Source organism: Desarmillaria tabescens (assembly GCF_030435595.1).
Source record: "Desarmillaria tabescens strain CCBAS 213 chromosome Unknown EV420scaffold_10, whole genome shotgun sequence".
Lineage (NCBI taxonomy): Eukaryota > Fungi > Basidiomycota > Agaricomycetes > Agaricales > Physalacriaceae > Desarmillaria > Desarmillaria tabescens.
The window spans coordinates 256,768-279,038 of NW_026848309.1; the positions used below are offsets into that span (position 1 = coordinate 256,768).

Here is a 22,271-nt window from a genome sequence, read left to right on the forward strand (position 1 = left end):
TGGTACGTAGCAAGCTGCAGCTCCAAAATACAAAGTACTGGGGTTAAGTAAATGCCTAGCAGATATGCATCAGGGCAGTGTTTAGGCGTCTGCTCACTTTGCATACTGAGCAGTGAAACTAAAGCAGATAGATACGTCGTTGGTAGATCTGAGCTATCGTAAAGCCGTAGGCTAGCAATTAAGTTGAAACCGGATTGGGAGACAGATCTAGAGCCGGAGGTTTATAATTGGTGGGTAATTTAAATGCTGTACTGCCCCCGGATACCCTTGCATCACAAAGCCATGTATGGTGAAAATCAATGTTTACTTATCTTGGTGAGGTGAGTCGAGTAGGCCTTACGGCAGCGATAGAGCACAAGCAGGAAAACTGTGACATGGGCGAATACGTCAAGGCGTACTTACACCGAACATTATGACAGTGAACGCTAGGGGAAAACCATAAACTCACGTCAGCCGAAACGATGTAGGGGCCAGTGGTCTTGCAAACTTGAGCTGAGGGAAACAGAACGATCGAGATAATATTATTAGGTTCACAAGACAATTACAATTGTTCAACCATAATATTCTCTCCATCGCTCAAAAAATGGACAGGGCCCAGGCTGGTAACTGGCGTGAACACGTATTGACCATGGTGGCCAATGTAAGAGGCATCGGGCGAATATACAGACGGAGAAGTGTACTGGAGTATAGTTTAAACGGAGAAAGGTGAAACGGAGTTAGCTATGAGCCCTCAGTTGAGCGCAGTATCCCGCCCGGACGATTTTTGGTATCGAGGGGGAAGGTTAAAGAGCGGCTCCCGGCGAGGTCTAAGAACCTAGTAGCTAGCTATCCCGTTTATCCCGAGTTCTAGTCGTGGTACCGATGGCGAGGAAGTCAAGAGACAGCATGGTATTTACTTGGGGAATATCTGACATTCACCGTATAAGCGATGCAAAATTCTAAGCTTACGAGCGACGAGGGATGCCTACGCAAAGAGTTCAGTGGTATACCACTGTCTATTTACTATTCCCGCCAGATACCTTATCGAGAGCCTGGATATACCTGAGCCAATCGCGTCCGACGTATCGTCTACGTTTTCTCTTTGAAGTAAGCGTAGGCCTTACCTGGATGATTATAAGGCACTCCGTGGTCCCTGAAGTCATACCGTCCTTCACGGGTAAAAAGAAGATTAAAAGCTCCGACGTCAGATGTGGCGCCGACGAACGGTTCGCATGTTACTGTAAGAAACAGGACGTTCCTGATGATCCTATGCAGTTGATGTTAGATTTGTATGCCACCCTAGGCCTGAGGACCTGAAAGCAACCAGATACAAGTTGCGGGCCAATACATTTAAATGAAACAAGATTGCGCAATTTACATCCGCGGACGAACTGGACATTGCCTCCGACTGCAGCTGCCAAAGAAGAAGCATGAAGATCATTCGCAACCAGTACAATTTCAAACCACGTCGCGGGGAGTAGCAGAATTAAAACGACCCACTTGTAATGCAAGGATGTGTGAAAGTGGGGTCATCTAAATTGTCAGCATGTGTAATAGCCTAAAATCTTCTCAGAGTCACCGGAAGCAATACAGGCGAGTATGAAAAGATGACAGCTATACAAATGTCTTTTTTCAGCAAGAATATAAAACGGCTTCCACTGTTTAGAGCGAATAGAATACGGAAGAGAGATCCCAGATCCAAGTTCCACCATGATCACGGAAACATCCATGTCAAAAGGACCCTGTTAAACGAATGTCCTTGATGGAGGCTCCAACGTACACTGTAAAAGTGCCCGAGGGTTTCACCCATGATTGACTCGGAACGTCCCATATACTAAATGATACAGTCAACAATGAAACATCTCGGTATAACGACACCTCACCTCATTTCCTTCTGGGAGATGGTCATGCTAACGGTACTTGTCTCTCCAACCGCTAGAACAACTTCGTCGAAGCCCCTAAGCACCTTCTGAGGTTCGCCGGCACCATCGGGTAAACCGAGGTACATCTGGGGAATCTCGGTCCCGTCAAAAGCCCCGGTGTTGGCAATATTGAATGATATCACTTTGGAACTTCCAGAGGAAGTAATGGAAAGAGACGAGTATGAAAAGGTTGTGAACGACAAACCAAAGCCAAATTCGAATTGAGGCGTAATTCCCTGTTGATCCATGTAACGGTAATCGAGGAGTAGCTTCTCGTTGTAGGTGATCCTAAAGAAGACAACAGTCATGAGTTGTGCAAAAATGAAAAGCACAAGGAGCATGGACATACGGTGGGAAAGCCTAGACTGTTGTATACAATTTCGGTGCCATACGCGTCTTCGTCCTATCAAAATACACGAATCAGTGCCTTGCAAAAAGAAGTGTCTGTTTTGTTCACATATGCAATGGAGAAGGGGAGCCGTCCGCTAGGATTAACGGCTCCCCAAATAATATCAACAATACTGGGTCCGGTCTGTTCACCGGGAGCACCAGCGTATATCACTGCCGATACGTTAACGTGCGTACTCCAGTCCAGATAGACCGGTCCAACCGAATGCACGACCACAACGGTATTGTTACAAACGGCGGCAACAGCTTTAACCTTAGGATAAAGAGCGCAATTAGAACAAGCCCAAGATTACCGTGTCTGAACTTACGAGACTGCCACCCTTATACCAGAGGTCCAAATCATTCCTATCACCCATATTGCCCACCACAATGTCATAAGCCCCGAGCTCGCCACTCATTCTATGTCAACCGGAGATGAACGACAATCCCACCATACGAGAAAATAGAACTGACGCATTTACAAATACAATGGCCAGATCCTTCCCTTTCGCGGCGGCGGGACCAGCGGATAAATCATTCGACAAGGACGAAGTTATCGTTGCCGAACTGCCAACGAAATCGGTAATGGCATCGATTGGTGGGACAATGTATTGCAATGAGTTGGTACCAGAGCCCCAGCTTTCAATGCGTCTTAGATGAGAAACCATTCCTATGTATAGGCACATACCCAACGCTCATCGTCCCGTCGTTACACTCGCCCAAGCCATTACAGTTCAGATTTGGCATCTTGGCATCCTGGCCAACTATAGCGATTGTCTTGATCCTTTCCTGCGCCACGGGAAGGCCTCTTACGGTCACCCCCGAAACGGACCCTCCATACAGAATCAACACATCAACATATGGTAGCACGCGGCACAGCCTAAACATACCAGTTGTAGTAGTTCGGTTGTTTTTGAGCAAGACGGCAGAAGCGGCCCCAATTTCTCGTGTCAGAGCAGTATGAGCTTCTGACCGAACTGAGACGCCCAGGTTCAAGTTCCCAGACCCGTCAGGCTCTTGAGCGTTGAAATTGATGTCTGGGTAGTCCTGGGCTCAGGAGGTCTGAGTCTACGACAGGAACGAGCGATTTCGACAAACTCACGGAATCCTGGCCGAGGTGAAGGAAGGAAGCGAGTACTCGGACAACCATTTCATTGAGTCTCTGGCGGCGAAAAATTTAGTTAATACGGACTTATTGGACTTGAAGGTAAAAGCTCACAGTGACGGAAACGCCTCCGTTGTTCACAGCGCTTTTCAGGCCTCCATTGCCGTACACGCCGCCACCTAATGTGCAAGTAAACTATAAGTTGAGAAGGTATCCCCGGTTAACGGTGCAAGCATATTAATAATTACCTATCACGATGTAGTCTCCTGGTTGTTCCATGTCTAACCCGGCGTTCGCATTATCGCTGGCGGAGTCATGCGTAGCACCCCAATCCGATACAACGTAACCTGTGATGCTACGTCTGAGGCCACAGGAAACGCTCCGGACGGTTCGGGGCACTTACCTTGGAATCCACCTTGTCTTAACAACCCATTTGAGCCGATAAGCGCCTCATTATGACAAGACGATGTTTGGTTAAACCGATTATACGCACACATGACGGAAGCGACATCAGCCTGGAAAGTGTTTCCTGTTCACGAGCATATGAAAATAATAGACCGAGGCACATACGTCGATACTCCGCATGAAAGGCCACCAATATATTTCATGGAGCGTTCTGTCGTCCACATCTGCGCTTAGACCGTACCTAGAATTCGTATTCATAGGAAGTCATAGCAGAAAAAAGAATGACATGCCTGAGAAAAAAAATGTCACGAGAAGACTGACGCGAAAATTCTATCACTCATACCTCCAATGCTCTTGATTATTGGCTATCAAATGCTTCGCGCAGGCCTGAACACCCACGCTCTGGACGCCGACTATCGTTTCGTATGCAAATTCCCCACTCAGGTAAGGGTCAGGGCCGGCGCTAGAAATCGGGACAACATCTTATCAGGACACGCAGCGTTCGTAATGTAACAGCAGGGTGTATCACCTCTCCCATCCTCGTCCAGCTTTGGGGTTTCTCATCTAATTTTCGTAAAGTCATAAGTGCTTAGAACACGGCGACAAGATGTTTGTTCTCACAATATCCATAGCCGGACCGAGAAGGACGCTGCGGCTCATAAATAAGGGTCGGCGAAAATGTGGGAACCTTATTCTTACTGAACGCCCTTGCCTCTGAATTCTTCGGCGAGTGCCACGCCTCTTGCTCGCATCAGACGACGGCTAAACGTACTTGCGGCATTAATACCCGTTGGGAATCCGGTGACCTCCTTAACGAGCCGCAGACCAGCGGGACCGTCGTTAAAACATATAGGCGGGATAGTAAGGGTCGTCGATGATAGCGTTATGGAACGGCTGGGGGGTGTAATATTTCCTACACACCGACCTACAAATTCAATATCAAAAGAGGAACCTCCAAAGAATGACGAAAACTGAATTAAAACGTACTGCCGAATTGCCCTACTCCAATAACCAACCCTAGCTTTTCGTCCAGTGTCAACTGTTGGACGGTCTCATTCGCAAGAGAATAGGCTTCTGCCCAAGACCCTGGACGTTCGGTTATGAGAAAAAATTAGAATACGGAGATGAAGATACGATAAATACGTTGTGTGAAAGCCTGGACGCCGCCAACGATTAGCCAGCACAGTAGGCACAATACGCGCAGAGCTGGCAAAAAACGTGGCCACACCATCGATATCGTTGGAAGGGAGAACAACACGCGATTCGGAGAAGCACACCCATCACGATAGCCTTAACTACAATATATGAGGTTCAATTTATTGCCACCTGGCATGATGATGGAACCCATGGCCCGTCCATGCATGTGGGCCGGTGCCAGCCATCAGAACAAAGAACAAAGACTTTGAGGTAGATCATGGCGCCGGAGCCTTATGACTGCAGGAGCAGACGCTGAGAGGAAGAGGGGATCTGCGACCCTGCCGATATCCATATGGGCGAGTTGCTATGAGTTGCCAAGAACAGCCACGGACTACCACCCACGACGGTCCGGATATTAGAACTTAACCCCCGGCCCTGCTTGTGTTTCTCTTCCATTTTCTATTGGCTTAGCTTCTGTTCGTTACCTATCTTATCGGTAGAATAAACTGGCGACACTCAACGGTAATGGAACAACGTCACCTCTCGGTATTTGGGTTGCTCGGACGTTTTCATAGATGTCTGTACGGCGTTTACACGTATTGTCCTTTGAAATCGCATTCAAGTCCCAGTGACCCACTTTCGGCATTTGTGGTTCCACGTAACCACGCCACGGAGCCTTTAAGATTGAGTTGAGGATTGGTCCGCTTTGCAGTCGTCATGTTCAACGTCACTTCTAAGCAGCTCTTGCCGACATCTCATTAATTTCTATCTTACGCCATTCACGACGTTGATAGGCTCTCGTTTGCCTTGCGGCGGACGGGCCATTATTCTTGTCTCTGGTGATCCAGCGTTCCCATTCAAGAGCCTTTGTAGAGGAGCGATGATCAAACCCGATGCACAACCGGTGGAATCGGCAGTGTTCAACTGAATGCATACTCGACACTTGGGACTGCTACATTCTGAGGACCTTTCCCAGACCTCGGAACATCTGAATTGGATTCGATGAAAGTCCTCCATCTCCCTCCGACGTGAACGCCTTCTGTAGCGATGGAGGATTTTATGTTATAAGCAATTGTTTTTCGGAAGGTAAGATGTGGGCAGAGAAGCAAGGACATGAATTAAATGCTATACATGTTATATTTTACAAGACTATTTGCTACATATCATATTCATTACGGTATATGTACCACTATGGGTTACCCACCAGCTTTTGCAACTCTTGCAGCTCTTTCTCCTTCTCAATCAAGATATTTCTCAGCCGCTCCTGCTCTGCTACGGTTTTCTTTTTCGCCTGTTCAAGTCGGTCCGCCTCCTCCTTCTCCATCTCCTGGCTGAACTCGGGCGTCTCCGTCAACTTGGTATCTTCCAGCGACTGAGGGTGTGCGATATGGAAGGGAACTGGTCTTCTCTTGGTCTTTGGGAGGAGCGTCGGAGGATGAGCAGTGAGGGTGTTTAAGAAGCTGTTGAAAGGTTCGTTGAAGACGATCTCGTCGTACTGCCAGGAGTGCACTGGACCGGCTTTGATGGCAACGTCCATAGAGGGAATTTCTGGTTCTCCTGGACCAGCCCATGGATGTAGTTTGAGGTGATGGTAGACAGAAGCGGCTTTTTCACCCGAGTCGGCAATATAGGTTATACGAATGAGAATATCGAATTCACCCCATCTGTGGTTTCGTTGGTTCAGAAACGGATAGAAATGAGATATAGAAACGCACCCTGTCTCTGTCACTTCGAAAGGAGGCTTGTCGACGACTATTTTGGATTTTTAGATTAGAAGAGGAAGTCAAAATATAGATGCGAGACGGACCTCTGCTTGGGTTATTATACGTGTCGTGCAACTTGAAGTTGACGCGTTTTATGAAATAACCAAGGTCATCTGCACCACCGACGATGTCCGAGTTTTCAGCAGATGCAGCGCTACGGACAGCGACTGTCCAGCGATGAGTGTGTTCATGGCGACTAGGGTCCAACGCTGCTCGTTCCTCTGGGGTCAAAAGCGTCGCGGTGTTTCCGTATATTATCGGTCTGAAGATGCTGAGACCCTAATAATGATTCTTTAAGCAAAATGAAAGAGAAAAGAAACGAAGAATACATACTCTAACGCGAACGCGGTCAGCCATGGTGAAAAGGGTGCAAGGCTGGGCCTCGGCTCTTTCCCTTTCGGTCGACCGCAAAACCAAACTCCGACATTACCCGCCGCCAGCCTCCTCATCACCAACCACCACCATGGGTATCATTGACGGACTTGTATACCGTAAGACCTCACTATTTGCTTCTCTGTGGAAAATATATCGATTTATTGGGACTTTTTAGGCAAATACGATATCATTGACAAGCAGAAGTTCTGGCAGGTGCGTTGTCGTTTTACTACGGCTGTTTCTAAGAGCTCATGGACCGCTTGTTTTTCTAATAGGCTGACACGAGGCCTGTACACTTCCGTGCTCCTGGAAGGCCTGTCAAGCTCCGTTAGTCGTTTGTGGACACACGTTCGGAGTATTCAAAGGATGACGATTACTCTATATAGGTCTGTTCTACGGAACCTTCATCTTCACCGCCGCGTACGGTGTTTACGGAGCGGCTTCTTTGATTCTTGTGCGTTCCAGGTCTTTTCGTTGGTGTGTGAATGAACCAACATCCATTCGACAGGGCAAGAAGTAAATACACGTCGTGGTATCCTATAAAGCTACCCTTCCAATATGAATCGAACTTAAACAAACATTACACGCTTTCTCCTAAATGTCTATCTCAATTTCTTCTTCAACTTCCTGAGAATTCGAATCACATTCGAGAGGTGGAGTCTAGCCCTTGTACTTGGCACCAATATCGCGGAGTCGTCCGGATAGGGCGAGGGCGTGTCTTGTAAGTGATGCGGGTTCTTCCTTGCAGGGGTGCACTATCCGGCACGGAAGGTTCTATCCTGCAGGCGAGACGACATCCAGTCAACGGTGGTCATAGCACACCGTGTCTTCGATTTATGCAGTACCGTCACATAGAGTTGACGGCGTGCACGCAGCCAATAGACTCGTGATAGGCCAGGCTTTCGAATCTATAGTATCAAAACAGTCCTCACAGTTCTTTAGAAGAAGATGAGTATCAAACCTCCATGCCATATGCCAGTGCCTTGTCTTTACGAGCGTCCAGACCTCGAAGGGTTAAGCGCCTGTCGGTTTAAGCAAAGTTTCTTTTTTCAGAAAGGGAAACATTTGTATGGAAGGAACGAAAATTTTCTAACGCTGGTTGATGATCTGTGACCCAATATCATCAGTGCGGCCCACCAGCGCTCAGCGCCAGATCTGTCCTTCCATTTTCATTGCGACGAACTTAGTCGTCGAAATCTTTATATACCGGGCGTGATAGATTGTGGCACCCGTGTACCACATGCATTATGGGCGTTGACCCGGAGTATCGAACCCAGAAGAATCCAGCGGTTTAAGATTGGCACCGAGGTGGGGTATCGAAGTTTTGGAGGGCATGTGGAATGGAGTGGGATACTCAACGAGACTACTGCCGTCAACACTAGGAGCTGCGCACAAGAGCTCGGAAGGACAGACATGCCGGTGTTAGAGAAACACTCCGCGTGAAGAAGGATGTTAACATAAAGATTCGGTATTTTGCAGCGCGCGAGTCACGGGGTCGTATCAGGCTGCAGAAGCTGAAGTTTATGCACAGTTATGTGTACCACGAGTATCTATAACACCAGCTCGCCAGGCTACTAAAGCTGAGCGCTGAAGGCCCAGGAACGTGGGAGATGACCGGGAAGTACAAAGGTTCGAGCGTGCCGTAGATACTGCCTTCCATATAGTCCCGTCGTGGCCGTGAGTTAGACGTTGTATACATATTTACAATGTTATCGTCGCGACCGATGAGCGATGAGTTTGAACCTCGTTTCGATATGAGGACAATGTGGTCTATTCTAAGGGTCAAGGGGGCCACTAGCAATGTACAAATAACGCGTCTTTGGTTTCCTCATTCACGTACTGCCCGCCGCTAGGTCACCTCTATCCAGTACTCAGCCATACGAATGCACTGGAGCCGATTGTCATGAGCTACGAAGCTCCTCAACCCTTTCCTCCTCTCGGTGATGTTCTCAAGACCATCTCGACGGATTTTCACAGTGAATTTCTGAAGTGGATGAGGGGATGTGCCGTGCAGAACGATAGGGAGGTCAGCCGCACCGGTATAGAAGCAGTGATAACGCAGCTGTTGGATACGATTCCACGTTGTGGGTCCGTGTCAACCGCAGAAGCCGCCCGGAAAATGGCACCAGTCCCTAGTGTTTTAGAGTCGATTGGAGAGGTGTTGGGCATCGATAACTGGAGAGAACCCTCATTTGTGTGGATGGTGGTATCGGGACTGCTTCGCCTCATGACTGTGATGGAGTCGTGGAAGAAGGAGGCAGAAGTAGCAACTTCCCTGCAAGCAAAGGCCTTTGACCGCATCGTGGATATCCTGCAGCATATCGGAGGGACCTTTGTGAAGGGAATTCCGCAGAATGAGCAGCGTACTCAGTTGAGAGAGATGTTCGAAGAATGCCAACACGTCGTGCACGGTACGTCCCTCTTTCACCCTCGTGTCTGTTACCGGCTGATTTAGGTCCAGAATTAACGGAGGCTCAAACGTTGTCGTACCCCATCTATGTTCGAATATTGCAGAAGCCAAGATTGCTGAAACCGGGAGACTTGACAGTGAGTGTCGGTTAACATAGTCTCATAGTTTTCTCATGTCCTTTCAGGCCAGTGACGAAAAGAGTACATGCCGTTTGCATGCTTCTTCCGATACCCTCAACTTTGTTATCACACTGTTTGAGGTTTGGACATCTTTTATGTTGCGATCAACACAACTACAATGGTTTCTACATGATTTCGGACAACGACTAGCCCAGGAAGTACGATCGTGTTTCGATTACTGCATGTCTACCCCTTGCAATCTTGAGCCTGCAGTGCGTTCTAAGGGACTTGTCAGAATCGTGGCTTTGATACCCTCGCTGCGCTCTCTTTCAGAAAACGAATTGTATCATTGGCATTATATTCTTCTCCGCTTCCGATTGCTTCAAGAACCTAATCCTGGCTGGGAACATATTGATCGATATCTTACAAAAGAATTGGCGTCGAGCTCTTTCGTTGTGCCATCCAAGTCGGACATCTGCGAGATTGTCGGGCTATTGGGATCAAGACAATGGCCCAAGTCCGTAGAGGTTTTTCATTTCGTCACGCGATTAAAATTTTTATCTAATTGTCTTCATAGGAATGGGCATTTTCTCTCTTCAATTCGTGTTTTCCTCATATAGAAAGAAACATTCTGCGTTCCTTACTGGCTGCCATCGATTTTGGAAGCGAGCGCAATGAAATCGCTCAACGGATGCTCGAAACCCCGTCTACGGTAGCTACAGAGACTCCCAATCAACAGCAACAGGACGAAGAGCACTGGAGACAGTTGCTACGGACAGCTACTGAAAAGATTATGCTACCGGAAACTCTTGATTGGATGGATGATGACAATATGAGCGACCGGCGGTATATGCAGCGAGCCATTGATGATATTGTAGGACAATATTCAAGGTTTGCCGCTGTATGTATAGTATGAAGTGTGGCTGATCTATACGAGTTAGGCCCCTTGAGGATACCCTTACACCATACCGGCTGTCTGTCATTGATCAGTTGCAAGAGTTCTGCGCTCTCCTGCGCCCTGATGCTCAACTGACAACTGTCCCTCTTTGCGTAGCTTTAACGCAGTCGACACTTAACGGAAAACCAGAGGAGATAACAACGGAGGTACGAAAACGAGCCTTCAAAGTCATTGCCGATCTAGTCAAATTTCATTCCTTCGGTGATACTGAAGACCTTACGGCTGCTCGACAAATGATCTTTTCGGGCATGACGGACATGGATAGAGGGGTCAGGATAGTCGCCGGGTATGTTTTCCTTGTCCGATGCAGATTTTTGGGATACTCACTCTGATTTAGCCGAGCATTGCAGAATTTTATTCTCTCCATTACACATATGAAACGGGATGCATCTCGAGCTCTAGCAACGCTGTTTACTCAATTGAACGATTTGACGGATGGCATGAAGCTCCCTACCAAGGATACAATCATCATTAGTGTCGGTGCTTCAGGAAGGTATGTTTGTTATTCTAGGAGACAACAATTTGCCGTGATTGAGCCGCATCATCATCAGGACAAGGGACAAAGAAGTTCTTGGTCATGTACTCGTTTTCTTGCTTTCACAGTTAGGGAGGTCGAACCCAATGCTCAAAGCAGAAGCGTCTAATCATGTAATCCCTACTGTACCTTTTCGCTCTCTTTGGTACTAATCGTTCCCTTGACTAGATCATCTCTCTGACTAAGTATCACAAGAAAACGACACCTTTTCCTTTGTTTATTCCCTATATGGATCGAATTGCGCCGTATCTCGTTCTCCGTATCTGCTCGCAACCCAGTCTTTTGACGGAAGCCTGTCGATTGATGATGGTTTCACCCCGGCATTTGATCCAACTTTCATTGCGCTACACCCTTCCCGTCATATTCGCAAAATGTGATCAGAAACTATTAGAGGATATCGCAAAGCAGTTGGAATCAAAACCAGCCACTCTTTTGATCAATGAATGTCATCGGGTTCTCGCCCATATTTATCTCTTGGGTCAAACAGATCAAACCAACAAAGCCCTCACGTTCGTGACCGACATTCTGAAGGCTGCCGCTCAAGCAGATACAATCGACATCCAGAGTTTGGTGAAAGGATTTGTCGTTCCTGTTCTCGCCGACTTGGTCATTGTTTTGGGCGACGAGAATGCGGACGTCGCAGCGAAGGTAAATTTAGACTGCGTTTGATGATAGTTCCTGCAGCTCATTTATCCATCCATGTCAGGCTGTTCCTGCTCTTAAGAGGGTGTCCAAGTCGTTGATTCCTCCGAGTGTCGCGGGGCGATCACAACCGATACCAGATATCGGAGCCTTTCTCAAGCAGTATATGTTGGGCTTGATTACGCATATCAACGAGATGCTGCAAGAGGTGCATGGGAAGATTCCGATGTCCATGAAACAGAAGATCCTCCGGAGTCTCGGTGCTGTAGTTTCTTTGATCGGTTCTCCCATAAGTACGGTTGCACCCCAGGTTGGCCGAGTATTATTCTTTATATACTTGTTATGCTTACAGGCCATTACAGATAATGGCAACCTTCCAGACTATGGTGAATGTCGCCGAGTTATCTGAAGTGACCCTCAGTAGTTGGCAAAAATTCCTGGTGACGTTAGATCCTAAAGATGTCGGTTCTTACGTTGGGACAACGAGCGCAACTATTACCACATCTTGGCCCACGCTGACCTCCGCGAGTCGACACATTGCCATCAGCTCATTGGAGTACATGATCAACGACATAGGCAATCAACTTGGCCAGTATCTTGATGACATCGTAGATCTATCCGCTATTCCCAAGCTGAAACCTCTTCAAGATCGGCTGACCGTAATACGAGGTAACTGGTCCCCGAAGGAGCATCTCTGCAAAATTTTGGCTCGCGCGCTGCCGGACAATCAGACGATGGCTGTTCAGACGCTTGTCGAGCTGAAGGCGTTCATGCTTTCGGAGAACCAAACTCTTATTCGGGAACTGGCGTCTGGCGACACATTTGATCCTATGGTCGGCCAGATTCTGACAACTTTGCTTTCCGCCGCTTGTCGCGACGGAGATGGCGCTGAGGCAATACGCTCTCTCGCGTTCGAATGCATAGGTATTTTGGGAGCTGTAGATCCTGACAGATGCGAGATCGCTGTCAATGATACTAGAATGATCGTCCTCAGCAATTACACCGACGACGACGAATCCGTTATGTTTGCTTTACACCTGATCACTGATCTACTTGTTGGCGCGTTCCGTTCCACCAGCGATATCAAATATCAGGGACATCTGGCCTACAGTATTCAGGAACTTTTGCGGTTTTGCAGGTTTACGCCATCCCTTGTCTCCGCGGGCAATCAATCTGTACCAATGAAAGTTCGAACAAAGTGGAACAATCTGCCTAAGCATGTTCTCGAAACCGTCACCCCACTATTAGAGGCTCGTTTCACCTTGCAAGAAGTCCCCACACCAGAATTTCGGCACCCTATCTATAACGATCAACCAACTTATCGTGAATGGATCCAACTTTGGACCACGTATCTTATCACTCGGGCTTCGGGTCCCGTTGCGAAGACCATATTTGGCGTTTTCAGACCTGCAGTGCGCAACAAGGACGTAGTTGTTGCCCACCATCTCCTTCCGCATTTGGTTCTCAATGTCCTAGTTTCAAGCGACGAGGTTGGATGCGAGAATATACGCGCAGAGTTAATTGCTGTTTTACAAGACCAAGTTAACCCGCAGAGTACTTCCTCAGCCGATAAGAGATTGCTCAGTGCACAAGTACGTGGGAACCATTGTATTGATTACCTTGTATTGACGACAACATGAAGGCTGTTTTTATGCTCCTGGATCATCTAAATAAGTGGGTTCGGAGGGTTCGGCATGACATGGGAACGAAGAAAGGCGAAACGAAACGCTCCCGCGGAGTTACCGTCGGAACAGATGAACAACTGTCACAAGTCGATTCTATCTTGACTAGCATCGACCAAAGTCTAATGGCCAGAGCGGCTTTTCAATGCAGAGCTTATGCACGTTCTCTGATGAGCTTCGAACGTCAAATTGTTACTCTCCGAGAACGTTCATTGAATCATCATGACCTGCCCGTCTACTATGACAGGCTTCACGAAATCTACGCGCACCTAGACGAGCCAGATGGCATGGAAGGCGTGTCTACGTTGATCTTGTCGCCGTCCCTGGAACATCAAATTCGACAGCACGAAAGCACGGGTAGATGGACTGCCGCTCAGAGTTGCTGGGAACTTCGTCTTCAACAGTCTCCAGATAACGTAGACTTTCATCTCGGTCTTTTGCGTTGCCTACGGAATCTAGGACATTATGGTAACTCCTTCTGATCCTTATTATCAAATAGTGATACTCATCATCCTCATAGATACGCTGCGTACTCATGTCCTTGGAGTCCTTACTCGCAACCCTGCGTGCGCTTCTGCTCTCGCAGGCTTTCAAGTCGAAAGTGCATGGATGGTTGGCGATTGGGCTGATGTTCAAAACATTGTCAGTCATAGTACACAGCAAAATCCTGAGCTCGTACTCGCGAGAGTTCTACTTGCAATCAGAAGTGGGGACAACGTTGCCATAAACGAAACTTTATCTGCGGCTCGTTCCGTCCTAGGAGCTCCAATTGCAGCCGCAGGGGCGAAAGGCTATAAGCGATCATACGAGAATGTCCTCAGTCTACATCTACTGTATGAGCTTGGATCTGTGCACAGTATTATGGGACAAGCAGTTGCTGGGTCCTTACGGCAATCACAGACAAAGAATGCGCTGGCCGAACTATCTGATTTGTTCTCAGCTAGATTGGAATCGACATTTCCGACGTTTCGCACTCGTGAACCCATCCTCAGCATGAGGAGGACTGCCTTTCGTTTGTTGTATGTATGCACTATGCCATAGCTGACAAGCACTGACCTATTGTTGTAGCCCAGAGTCCATCGAAGCGACACGCGAAATCCACCGAACGTGGCTGGCTAGTGCAAAGTTTGCTAGGAAAGCGTGCCAATGGCAAACTGCTTTTAGCGCTATGCTTCAGGCGAAACAGGGAAAGACTAAAGACTATTTCATGCAAAGCGCCAAACTGACGAAGGCGAACGGAGAACCATTAGCAGCACTGCATGAACTGGAAAGTTCTATGAAGCTGCTAAGCTTGATGGATGATGATTCGCAAGTCCTGGATCTAACGGGAAACGACGATGAAGAGACCAACATTATCAAGGCGAAGGTACGGATTATCGACATCGTCTCCACAAAGCCTGACTATTGAGATACTCATAGGCCCGCCTTTTACGAGCACGCTGGATGAACGAGTCGGAACGTTATGAAGCAGCATCCATTCTTAACATGTTTAGGGGGGCTGCGAATCTATCTTCAACGTGATTTCTTATTACCTCTGCTCCTCGCTTAATCTAATCTGACTTCGTACAGATGGGAGAATGCGCATTTCTACCTCGGACAATTCCAAGATGACAGCTACAAAAACCTGACGCGAGAAGACCAGAGGACTCGGTAAACCTAAAGCTGGTCTCTGGTTCGTGAATGTGCTTATACTGGTTGTGCAGGGGATTGAAAATGAATGTAAACACCGTCCGCTCTTATGCGTCGGCCATGAAATACGGCTCCAAATATGTGTATCAGACTGTTCCTCGTCTATTGACACTTTGGCTGGATCTAGGTGACGACAAGAGCTTGAGGAAGACAGAGTACTTCAAAACGATCAGTGATATTATCAAGGTTGCTACCGACCAAACACCAGTGTACCAGGTTAATTTCTCCATGCATGGTATCTTGAAGGAGCTCATAATATCACAGTGGTACACTGCCTTCCCTCAAATCGTTTCTAGGATCGGACATACGAATGAGGGAGTTTTAACGCTACTCTCGAACCTCATATCGAAAGTCTTGGAAGAGTACCCCCAACAAGCACTCTGGCAATTCATCTCGGTAACGAAATCCAAGAAGACCGAGAGGGAGCAGAGAGGCAAAACTATTGTGGATAAAATTCGGGTGAGCTTAACTTGGAGAAAACTCGTGCGGGGTCCTGATCCAAGGAATGTTAGAGCAAACCTAGCACTCATCGTCGCGTCTGTGACCTGATCACCCAGTGTGTCGCCATGACAGACGAACTTCTTGCTTTATGTGAATACCCCATTGACGACACTTCCCGAAAATCGTTGAGCATGAGTCGAACGTTTCCGAACCTGGTTAGGCTTGGACGTTCTGATTTGATTATACCTCTGCAAGAGTCTTTGACAGCTAATATACCCCCGGTGTCGATCAATATTTCCGACTTCAATCCTTTTCCTGTAGATGCACCTACGTTCACAGGTGTGAAGAGTTTCATGGATATGCCAAACCGTACTTTAACCTTTCGATAGAGTTCTATGACGACATTGAGGTCATGTCCTCTTTGGCCAGACCGCGGAAGATAACCATCCGCGGTAGCAACGGTCAGATTTACATGTTTCTCGGGAAGCCGAAAGACGACCTGCGGAAGGATGCCCGTCTTATGGACTTCAACGCCATTATCAACAAGCTCCTCAAGGCTAATTCGGAATCCCGACGGAGGCAGCTTCGTACGTGTTTGCATTTCTATGTGATACCTGAAGCTGAGGTTTATCAGATATTCGAACGTATGGGGTTGTGACGCTAAATGAAGAGTGTGGATTCATTCAATGGGTGCCTAATACGATTCCCATGCGGCCAATTCTTATCAAGGCATACGAGGCGAGACGAATCAGGAGTTGGGTATGTGAACCGCATTCTTCCTGGTACCTTGGTAACATTTTCGGTGATTCAGCCCTCTGACATCAACGAAATTGCCGCTAAAATTAAGGCTGCCACGGACAAAGAAGCCGTAGAGATATTCAAGGCGAAGATTTTGAGGCAGTAAGTGCAGAACTCCCCAACTTCGTTTTTTGGAAAGCTGACGCTAATAACAGCTATCCGCCTGTCTTCCATGAGTGGTTTATCGAAACATTCCCTGAACCCTCGGCGTGGCTCACAAGCCGTCTCACGTACGGGCGCACCGCAGCTGTGATGTCGATGGTTGGCTTTATTTTAGGGTAAGAAACGCTTCCTTCTTTTGGGAGAGAGGGTCATTGAGGAAGATTCTTTTTCAGATTGGGCGATCGGCACTTGGAGAACATCTTGATGGACATCAACACAGGAGATGTCGTACACGTCGACTTCAACTGTCTCTTTGAGAAGGGCAAAAAGCTCGAAACACCAGAAAGGGTGCCCTTCAGACTTACCCAGAATATGCTGGATGGTCTTGGCGTCACTGGAGTAGAAGGTATGCTCTTTCAATGAAGGAAACACCCTCAGCTGATTTGGGATAGGCGTTTTCCGTGCTGCGTGCGATGTAACGCTTGGCTTACTACGAGACAACAAGGATTCACTGATGACTGTCCTTGATGCGTTCATCCATGATCCACTTGTTGAATGGGAAGACGAGAAACGCAAGAGGGTAAAAGGAATTTACGCGTCTTTCTGATCCTCTCTGACCTCTAATCAATAGGAACGCAGTAAAACCCGGAACCAAGTAAAGGGACAAGTCAACCTTCGTGATCTGGCCCAGGGTGCGCTTGGCCTCATCGAGAGGAAGCTTCGTGGGGTATACTCAACGAGTAAAGAGAAACCGGCACATCAGAAAGAGATTTCGACGAGTAATCTTGTTCAGATGATTATACAGGAGGCTACAGATGAAGCGAATTTAGTGAGTGGCTTAGCCGTCGGTTCATGCTAGACATCTGAGCTTTCTTAGGCGAAAATGTATCAAGGTTGGTGCTCATGGCAATGAAGATTCAAGTACTACGATATACTGCACGATAATAAACTGTATCCATAGTAGACAGAGCATACTGTATTTTACAACCAATATTCATTACTTCAACCCTTGTATGTATCATTGACTTGCTTTGCTTAATCAGAATGATTCCTCCTCACGCCAACCAAGTCGGAATGAATGGTATCAGGAATATGGATATAGTAATCCCCATTACAGTTCAACTAATCATCGATATATCTTTCCGTACTTAAATGTCCAAAAATCAAGAAAATGCCAAACCAGTAAACGTTGCAACAGCACCGACAACTGCCGCTCCTGCTACGGTTTTCAAACCGCTACTTCGTCTGTTAGCAGCCTTGGCCTCAGCGTCATTGACCAGCAGTTTAGCCTGCCCCTCAATCGTCGCATAAAACTTCTGCGTATCCGCTGGGTCTTGACCCACAACAAGGACCTGTTCTTCGTTCTCTGACTCCACAGAAGTGACTCTCCGTGTGTGTAACCCGTGCTTCAATGCGGCAGCTTCGATTTCAGTGATGTCAGATTTTGGAAGGAGGTATGCAGTGGTCTGTTTGTAGCGACTGTTTAGACTATCGATGAAAGAGCTGCGTTGCAAAGAGGACATGCTACGGGTGAGAGGTTTGGCGGAGGGAGTGGAGGAAGGTGGAACGTCGACCGTGGCCGATAAATCAATTATGGGTTCTTCGTCCTTCGCCGGTTTTGAAGTGGGTTGTGGCTCTGGAACGGCTGAGTGAGGAGTGGCGCTTGCAACAGACGGAGCTGTCCCCGGAAAAGTGCAAGGCATGGTCTTGTCTTTGGTTCTACTCTTCCGTGGTTTGGCTTTAGGCGTACTGAGTGCGTCCTGCCATCTGACAACCGTTTTCCCAAACCCGTCATCTTCGTCCTCGGCGTCAATATCATGTAACAGCAAATTGAGAATCTCGCTCGAAGACGTGGATATAGAGGCGATGCTTTCGGAGGGAACGATGGTCGCCCGTTGAGCAGATTCGCGCCGGCGTCTCTGGCGAACTGCAGATTTGGTGTCTTCGAGTTCCCAAGTATCCGTGGTGTCTGGATCATCGTGGCGTATGGGGGACGTCTCGATTTTCATGGAACCTAGTGCATCAGTGATATTGGTCTCCTCGCCGGTAGGGCCATCGTCCTTTGTAGCCGCTGCCGCGTACGGACAGCCTTGGCGAGGGTGACCTGCTCTGGGACGCCCGCATTGAGCGCATTGCGGGGCTTTACGCGGCGTCGAGTTCGGCGTAGTGGCAGGAGTATTGCCGCCAGAGGATGCTGGTTTAGTAGGCGATTTGGTGGATCGTAAAACTGGGGCCATGGTGGTAAACGGTATTGAAGATACTGTCGCGGTGGTCGAGAGTAAATATTCGTCAGACGTAACAGTTGCCACGGTTGTCGAGGTGAACAATAGGGCTGCGTGAAAAACCTTGACCGAGGTTAGTTACGGTAAGTTACCAAGCCGGCTCCAGGGGGGTGGTAATTTACCAAGTATATTACCGGTAAATTACCAAGTCACGTGGTAAAATGGAATATTTTTTTCTCTCGCCGCCTCATGGGACTATGGCGAGTACAACTAGCGGTCGTCGGCTGATGACTATCATACCTTGCTTAAGCGGTGTTCATATTGGAATCGCGAGGCTCAGGACAGTGAAATGAGCGAGAGAAAAGGGAGTATATATCCGTTGCAAACGAGATGGTGTATGCTACGTGAGTGCAGTCCTTTTATACAACAGTTCTAACTAAAAGCCACGAGTATAAGCAACGAATACATACAACTAATGAGAGAATAATAACAAGCGGCGACTGGAGACAGTTAATGATCAGTGCTGTCGCTTGGTGACAATGTGAGTTCGAATATCAAACAGTTCATCGCCATCCCAAATTTGCAGAATCCAACTTATGTGAGGCACACTTTGAAAATAATCATACATCACCATAATAATACATACATGCCTTTAAGAGAATCAAACTGTTAGTTACCTGAAATCATTACATTTAAGCATGAACTTTCTTCGCCTCACCTCTTTCAAAGTCCACAATTTTCATTGATTCGATTAGATTCTTGCAGAGCTACCCATTGGATGCTATCTTGAAGAGGAATATTGCATTGTTCAATGAAATAATATACTGCACTTTGATGACAGGATATCGCCATTGACACATTGATCTGAGTACACACCGAGTGAACATACAGTTTTATTTGACTTAATGTACCTACCCCGTAACACTGTAAGATATCCACAGTGACCAGTAGATCTAGAGGGTTTAATATGTTGGCGATTTGATATCTGTTGTGAAAAGACATTCGATGCGTGATGGAAAGGGTGAAATTGTCAGCGGCAAGGATTTTGATGTGTGGGGAATGATGTCATATCACGGGAAGACCATGGCTTGTGTAAGCGAAGATTTTAGACCTAGAGAGACCTTGACAAGCAAGGTAATTGGGCATCTTTTATGTTTGTACCAAATACCTCAGCCAGAAGCCTCAGATTATATTTTCCTGCACTCCAGGCTACTCCCTGTCATTTTTCCTTCTCTGTGTTGCCTGAAGTTGAGCTCTGAATTCAGTAATTAACCTACCCATTTGAACCCCTATTCCCAGCCTGGTAACTTACTGGTAAATTACCGTGAAAAACTAATTTGGTGAAAAACCTCTAGTTTTTCATGCAACCCTAGTGAACAATGCCTTATTGTAGTTTATTGTTTGTCGCCTTTGTTGTCGATGTTCTTTCCTGCAAAGAAACAGAGAAAGGAAACAATGAAAGGTGTAAAGGGACATGTCCTTGATAGAATTATAAAGCCAACATCAGGAAAAAACTACTTTGTTACATCGCAATATGTAGTCTATGTAGCACTTGTAGCACCATAGCACAGTCCCCCATATGTAGCAGCTTGTAGCACACCACTAAGAGTACGTAGTAGTTTGTATCAAGTGATAGCACCCCACCTGAACTATTGTATTGCTACAGTAGCAGCATCATATTGATACCTACAAAGACATATTCTGATGAACACAGAAGAGAGCAGACCATGAAATGAATGAAATCAATATATTGCTACTAGCTACTACACCAATATAGCTGTACGACATCACATGCACTAGACCACCTCCAATGTCTGAACTCTGAGTAGCATCGCAATCCACCCTGTCATCACAAAGTACACCAAAACAGATTGAAATCCTAGCAGAACAGCAGTGAGATCAGTAGTAGCTGATAGAAACAAGGCTACAGCACTTACAACTGATTGTGTTGCTATGAAAAATGGGAAATATAGAGACGGTGCAATAACTGCAGTTGTTGCACCTGGTCTTTGGCACCATCACAGTTCATGGGTTGTTCTGAGTCCTAAGTGCTATGGCATAAATATGATGAATGTCAAAACAATTCAAGTTACATACATTCCAGGACAGGTACCCTTAGAACACTATTCCTATGAAAAGCATGAGACGAGTCAGTAAAAAAGCATGGGGTTGCAGTTGGGGTACTCACCAGCAGCCTTGAGTACAAGACATCTCATCCAAGTGCTGTGAAACAAGGCCGTGTGAGATCAAGTGAAAGAGACAGCACGAACATGCACAATGAACAGTAAATTTAGCATTCAAAGCATAAGAGACACATATCCAAGGAGCGCATGAATGGCGAAGAGGACCATCTGAAGAGAACATAGGTTGCCCACACTGGTAAGCCAGAAGGAAGATAGAACTATAAATGGTGACATGTGAAGAGGAATGAGAGAGGTGGGTGCTGAAATGTTGATGGAGGAAAGGAAGCAAGGGTGGTTAGATTTGGTCAGGATCTGATGGCATGATCTTGGTTGATTATGCACGTGATGGATGGACTCTGTGTTGGAGTTTCAAATGAACTTATTAGAACTCCCCCCCCAGCTACTCATCCTTGGCACTGCCATTGTAGCTGTCCATACTTCACAAGGCATATATTGTTCTAATTACCTTCCGATGTGCTGATTTTGTCTTCACATTACTTTTCTATTCTTATTCAAGTCCATATTTCAGTCAGACTCAATATCCTCTTTTAGCTGACACTCAACTTGTACCATCAGCCACTATCGAAGACTCAAAAAAAGAGATAATACTGACCAATGTTGTAGCATTCAGTAGGTTTCACTGAAGTATACAGATGTGTACATAGCTACCAGCAGTATATACAGAATGCTACCTACTGCTACCTAGTGCTGTGCACCCTCTACCATCACTACTGGCAATACATAAGCTACATATATCTGAGTGGCAGATATGTAGCAAAAGGATTTTTCCTGATGAAGTATTAGATCAACTTGATCATAATCAATCACCGAATCCTTGGACTGCTTGCGAAGGTTCTGTACTTGATCTTCTTTAGAACACTTTACCAGTCGGATCCAATATCCCATCGGTGCTATGTTGTCTAAAATCGGACCAACCATAGTCCAGTTGATAGCAGCAATGGGTGTCGTGATCATTTTCAACTGTGACTTCTCCAGCCACTGGAGTTTATGTTCTGTGGAATAGATGAAAAGTATTACGGTTTTACCCCTATTTTCCTTATCTTATCTTATCCTTATCTCTCAGAACCCCAGACCTACCTATCTTATCCCCCGGACCCATGATATTCTGCTGGCACACTCTTTACCCGGTTACCCGGCTGCCATCACCCCAGTTCACGCTGCTGCCTCCCAGATGACCAGTGACCTGCATGTGCCATCACGCTTCTCTTGATGGCATCATGCTTCTTAGTAGTTGGACGAGAGTCGACCGCCAGTCGAGGGCGGTCTACAGGATGCAGCCTATTCAGATGGAGTCCCACGCAGATGCAGGTGATATGTGCTCTTTACTCTCATTCGTCGGGAGTACACTTCCTTTAGTGTCCTCACTCCTCATTCACTGAACGACGCACTTCTCGCT

At 47.0% G+C, this 22,271-nt stretch overlaps 5 protein-coding genes across 5 annotated transcripts; 2 read left to right on the plus strand and 3 right to left on the minus strand.

Moving 5' to 3' along the window:
• Positions 1 to 1,408: 1,408 nt before the first annotated feature.
• EV420DRAFT_1664692 (glycoside hydrolase family 3 protein) lies at positions 1,409 to 5,029 on the minus strand (the record flags this gene model as incomplete). Its single annotated transcript, XM_060478959.1, has 19 exons — positions 1,409 to 1,813; positions 1,863 to 2,189; positions 2,234 to 2,304; positions 2,359 to 2,562; positions 2,618 to 2,708; positions 2,763 to 2,927; positions 2,977 to 3,121; positions 3,179 to 3,335; positions 3,391 to 3,450; positions 3,508 to 3,572; positions 3,642 to 3,740; positions 3,797 to 3,908; positions 3,964 to 4,039; positions 4,142 to 4,261; positions 4,328 to 4,362; positions 4,420 to 4,447; positions 4,498 to 4,711; positions 4,786 to 4,884; positions 4,942 to 5,029. 19 exons carry the CDS (start codon positions 5,027 to 5,029, stop codon positions 1,711 to 1,713), a joined length of 2,259 nt encoding a protein of 752 aa, XP_060333437.1. The 3' UTR covers positions 1,409 to 1,710.
• Positions 5,030 to 5,664: 635 nt separating this feature from the next.
• EV420DRAFT_1664702 (yeats family-domain-containing protein) lies at positions 5,665 to 7,055 on the minus strand (the record flags this gene model as incomplete). Its single annotated transcript, XM_060478960.1, has 4 exons — positions 5,665 to 6,599; positions 6,651 to 6,687; positions 6,743 to 6,977; positions 7,032 to 7,055. 4 exons carry the CDS (start codon positions 7,053 to 7,055, stop codon positions 6,125 to 6,127), a joined length of 771 nt encoding a protein of 256 aa, XP_060333438.1. The 3' UTR covers positions 5,665 to 6,124.
• Positions 7,056 to 7,161: 106 nt separating this feature from the next.
• EV420DRAFT_1639994 (uncharacterized protein) lies at positions 7,162 to 7,593 on the plus strand (the record flags this gene model as incomplete). The annotated part of the gene is made up of 5 exons (XM_060477045.1): positions 7,162 to 7,189; positions 7,249 to 7,286; positions 7,349 to 7,400; positions 7,460 to 7,527; positions 7,582 to 7,593. 5 exons carry the CDS (start codon positions 7,162 to 7,164, stop codon positions 7,591 to 7,593), a joined length of 198 nt encoding a protein of 65 aa, XP_060333439.1.
• A 2,700-nt stretch (positions 7,594 to 10,293) lies between these two features.
• Positions 10,294 to 17,362, plus strand: EV420DRAFT_1266065 (uncharacterized protein; the record flags this gene model as incomplete). The annotated part of the gene is made up of 23 exons (XM_060467307.1): positions 10,294 to 10,493; positions 10,544 to 10,846; positions 10,898 to 11,053; positions 11,112 to 11,208; positions 11,264 to 11,743; positions 11,802 to 12,047; positions 12,100 to 13,329; positions 13,380 to 13,887; positions 13,940 to 14,438; positions 14,488 to 14,785; positions 14,839 to 14,936; positions 14,989 to 15,069; positions 15,123 to 15,324; positions 15,373 to 15,567; positions 15,621 to 15,888; positions 15,939 to 16,136; positions 16,184 to 16,308; positions 16,361 to 16,449; positions 16,503 to 16,625; positions 16,683 to 16,855; positions 16,902 to 17,029; positions 17,081 to 17,278; positions 17,327 to 17,362. 23 exons carry the CDS (start codon positions 10,294 to 10,296, stop codon positions 17,360 to 17,362), a joined length of 5,931 nt encoding a protein of 1,976 aa, XP_060333440.1.
• EV420DRAFT_1526757 (uncharacterized protein) lies at positions 17,257 to 18,830 on the minus strand. Its single transcript, XM_060472431.1, has one exon. The coding sequence runs from the start codon at positions 18,684 to 18,686 to the stop codon at positions 17,613 to 17,615; it is 1,074 nt and encodes a 357-aa protein (XP_060333441.1). The 5' UTR covers positions 18,687 to 18,830; the 3' UTR covers positions 17,257 to 17,612.
• Positions 18,831 to 22,271: the final 3,441 nt, after the last annotated feature.

Bases quoted from the DNA above. Each gene is read 5' to 3' on its own strand.
- EV420DRAFT_1526757 (XM_060472431.1), bottom strand. From the start codon at position 18,686: ATGGCCCCAGTTTTACGATCCACCAAATCGCCTACTAAACCAGCATCC.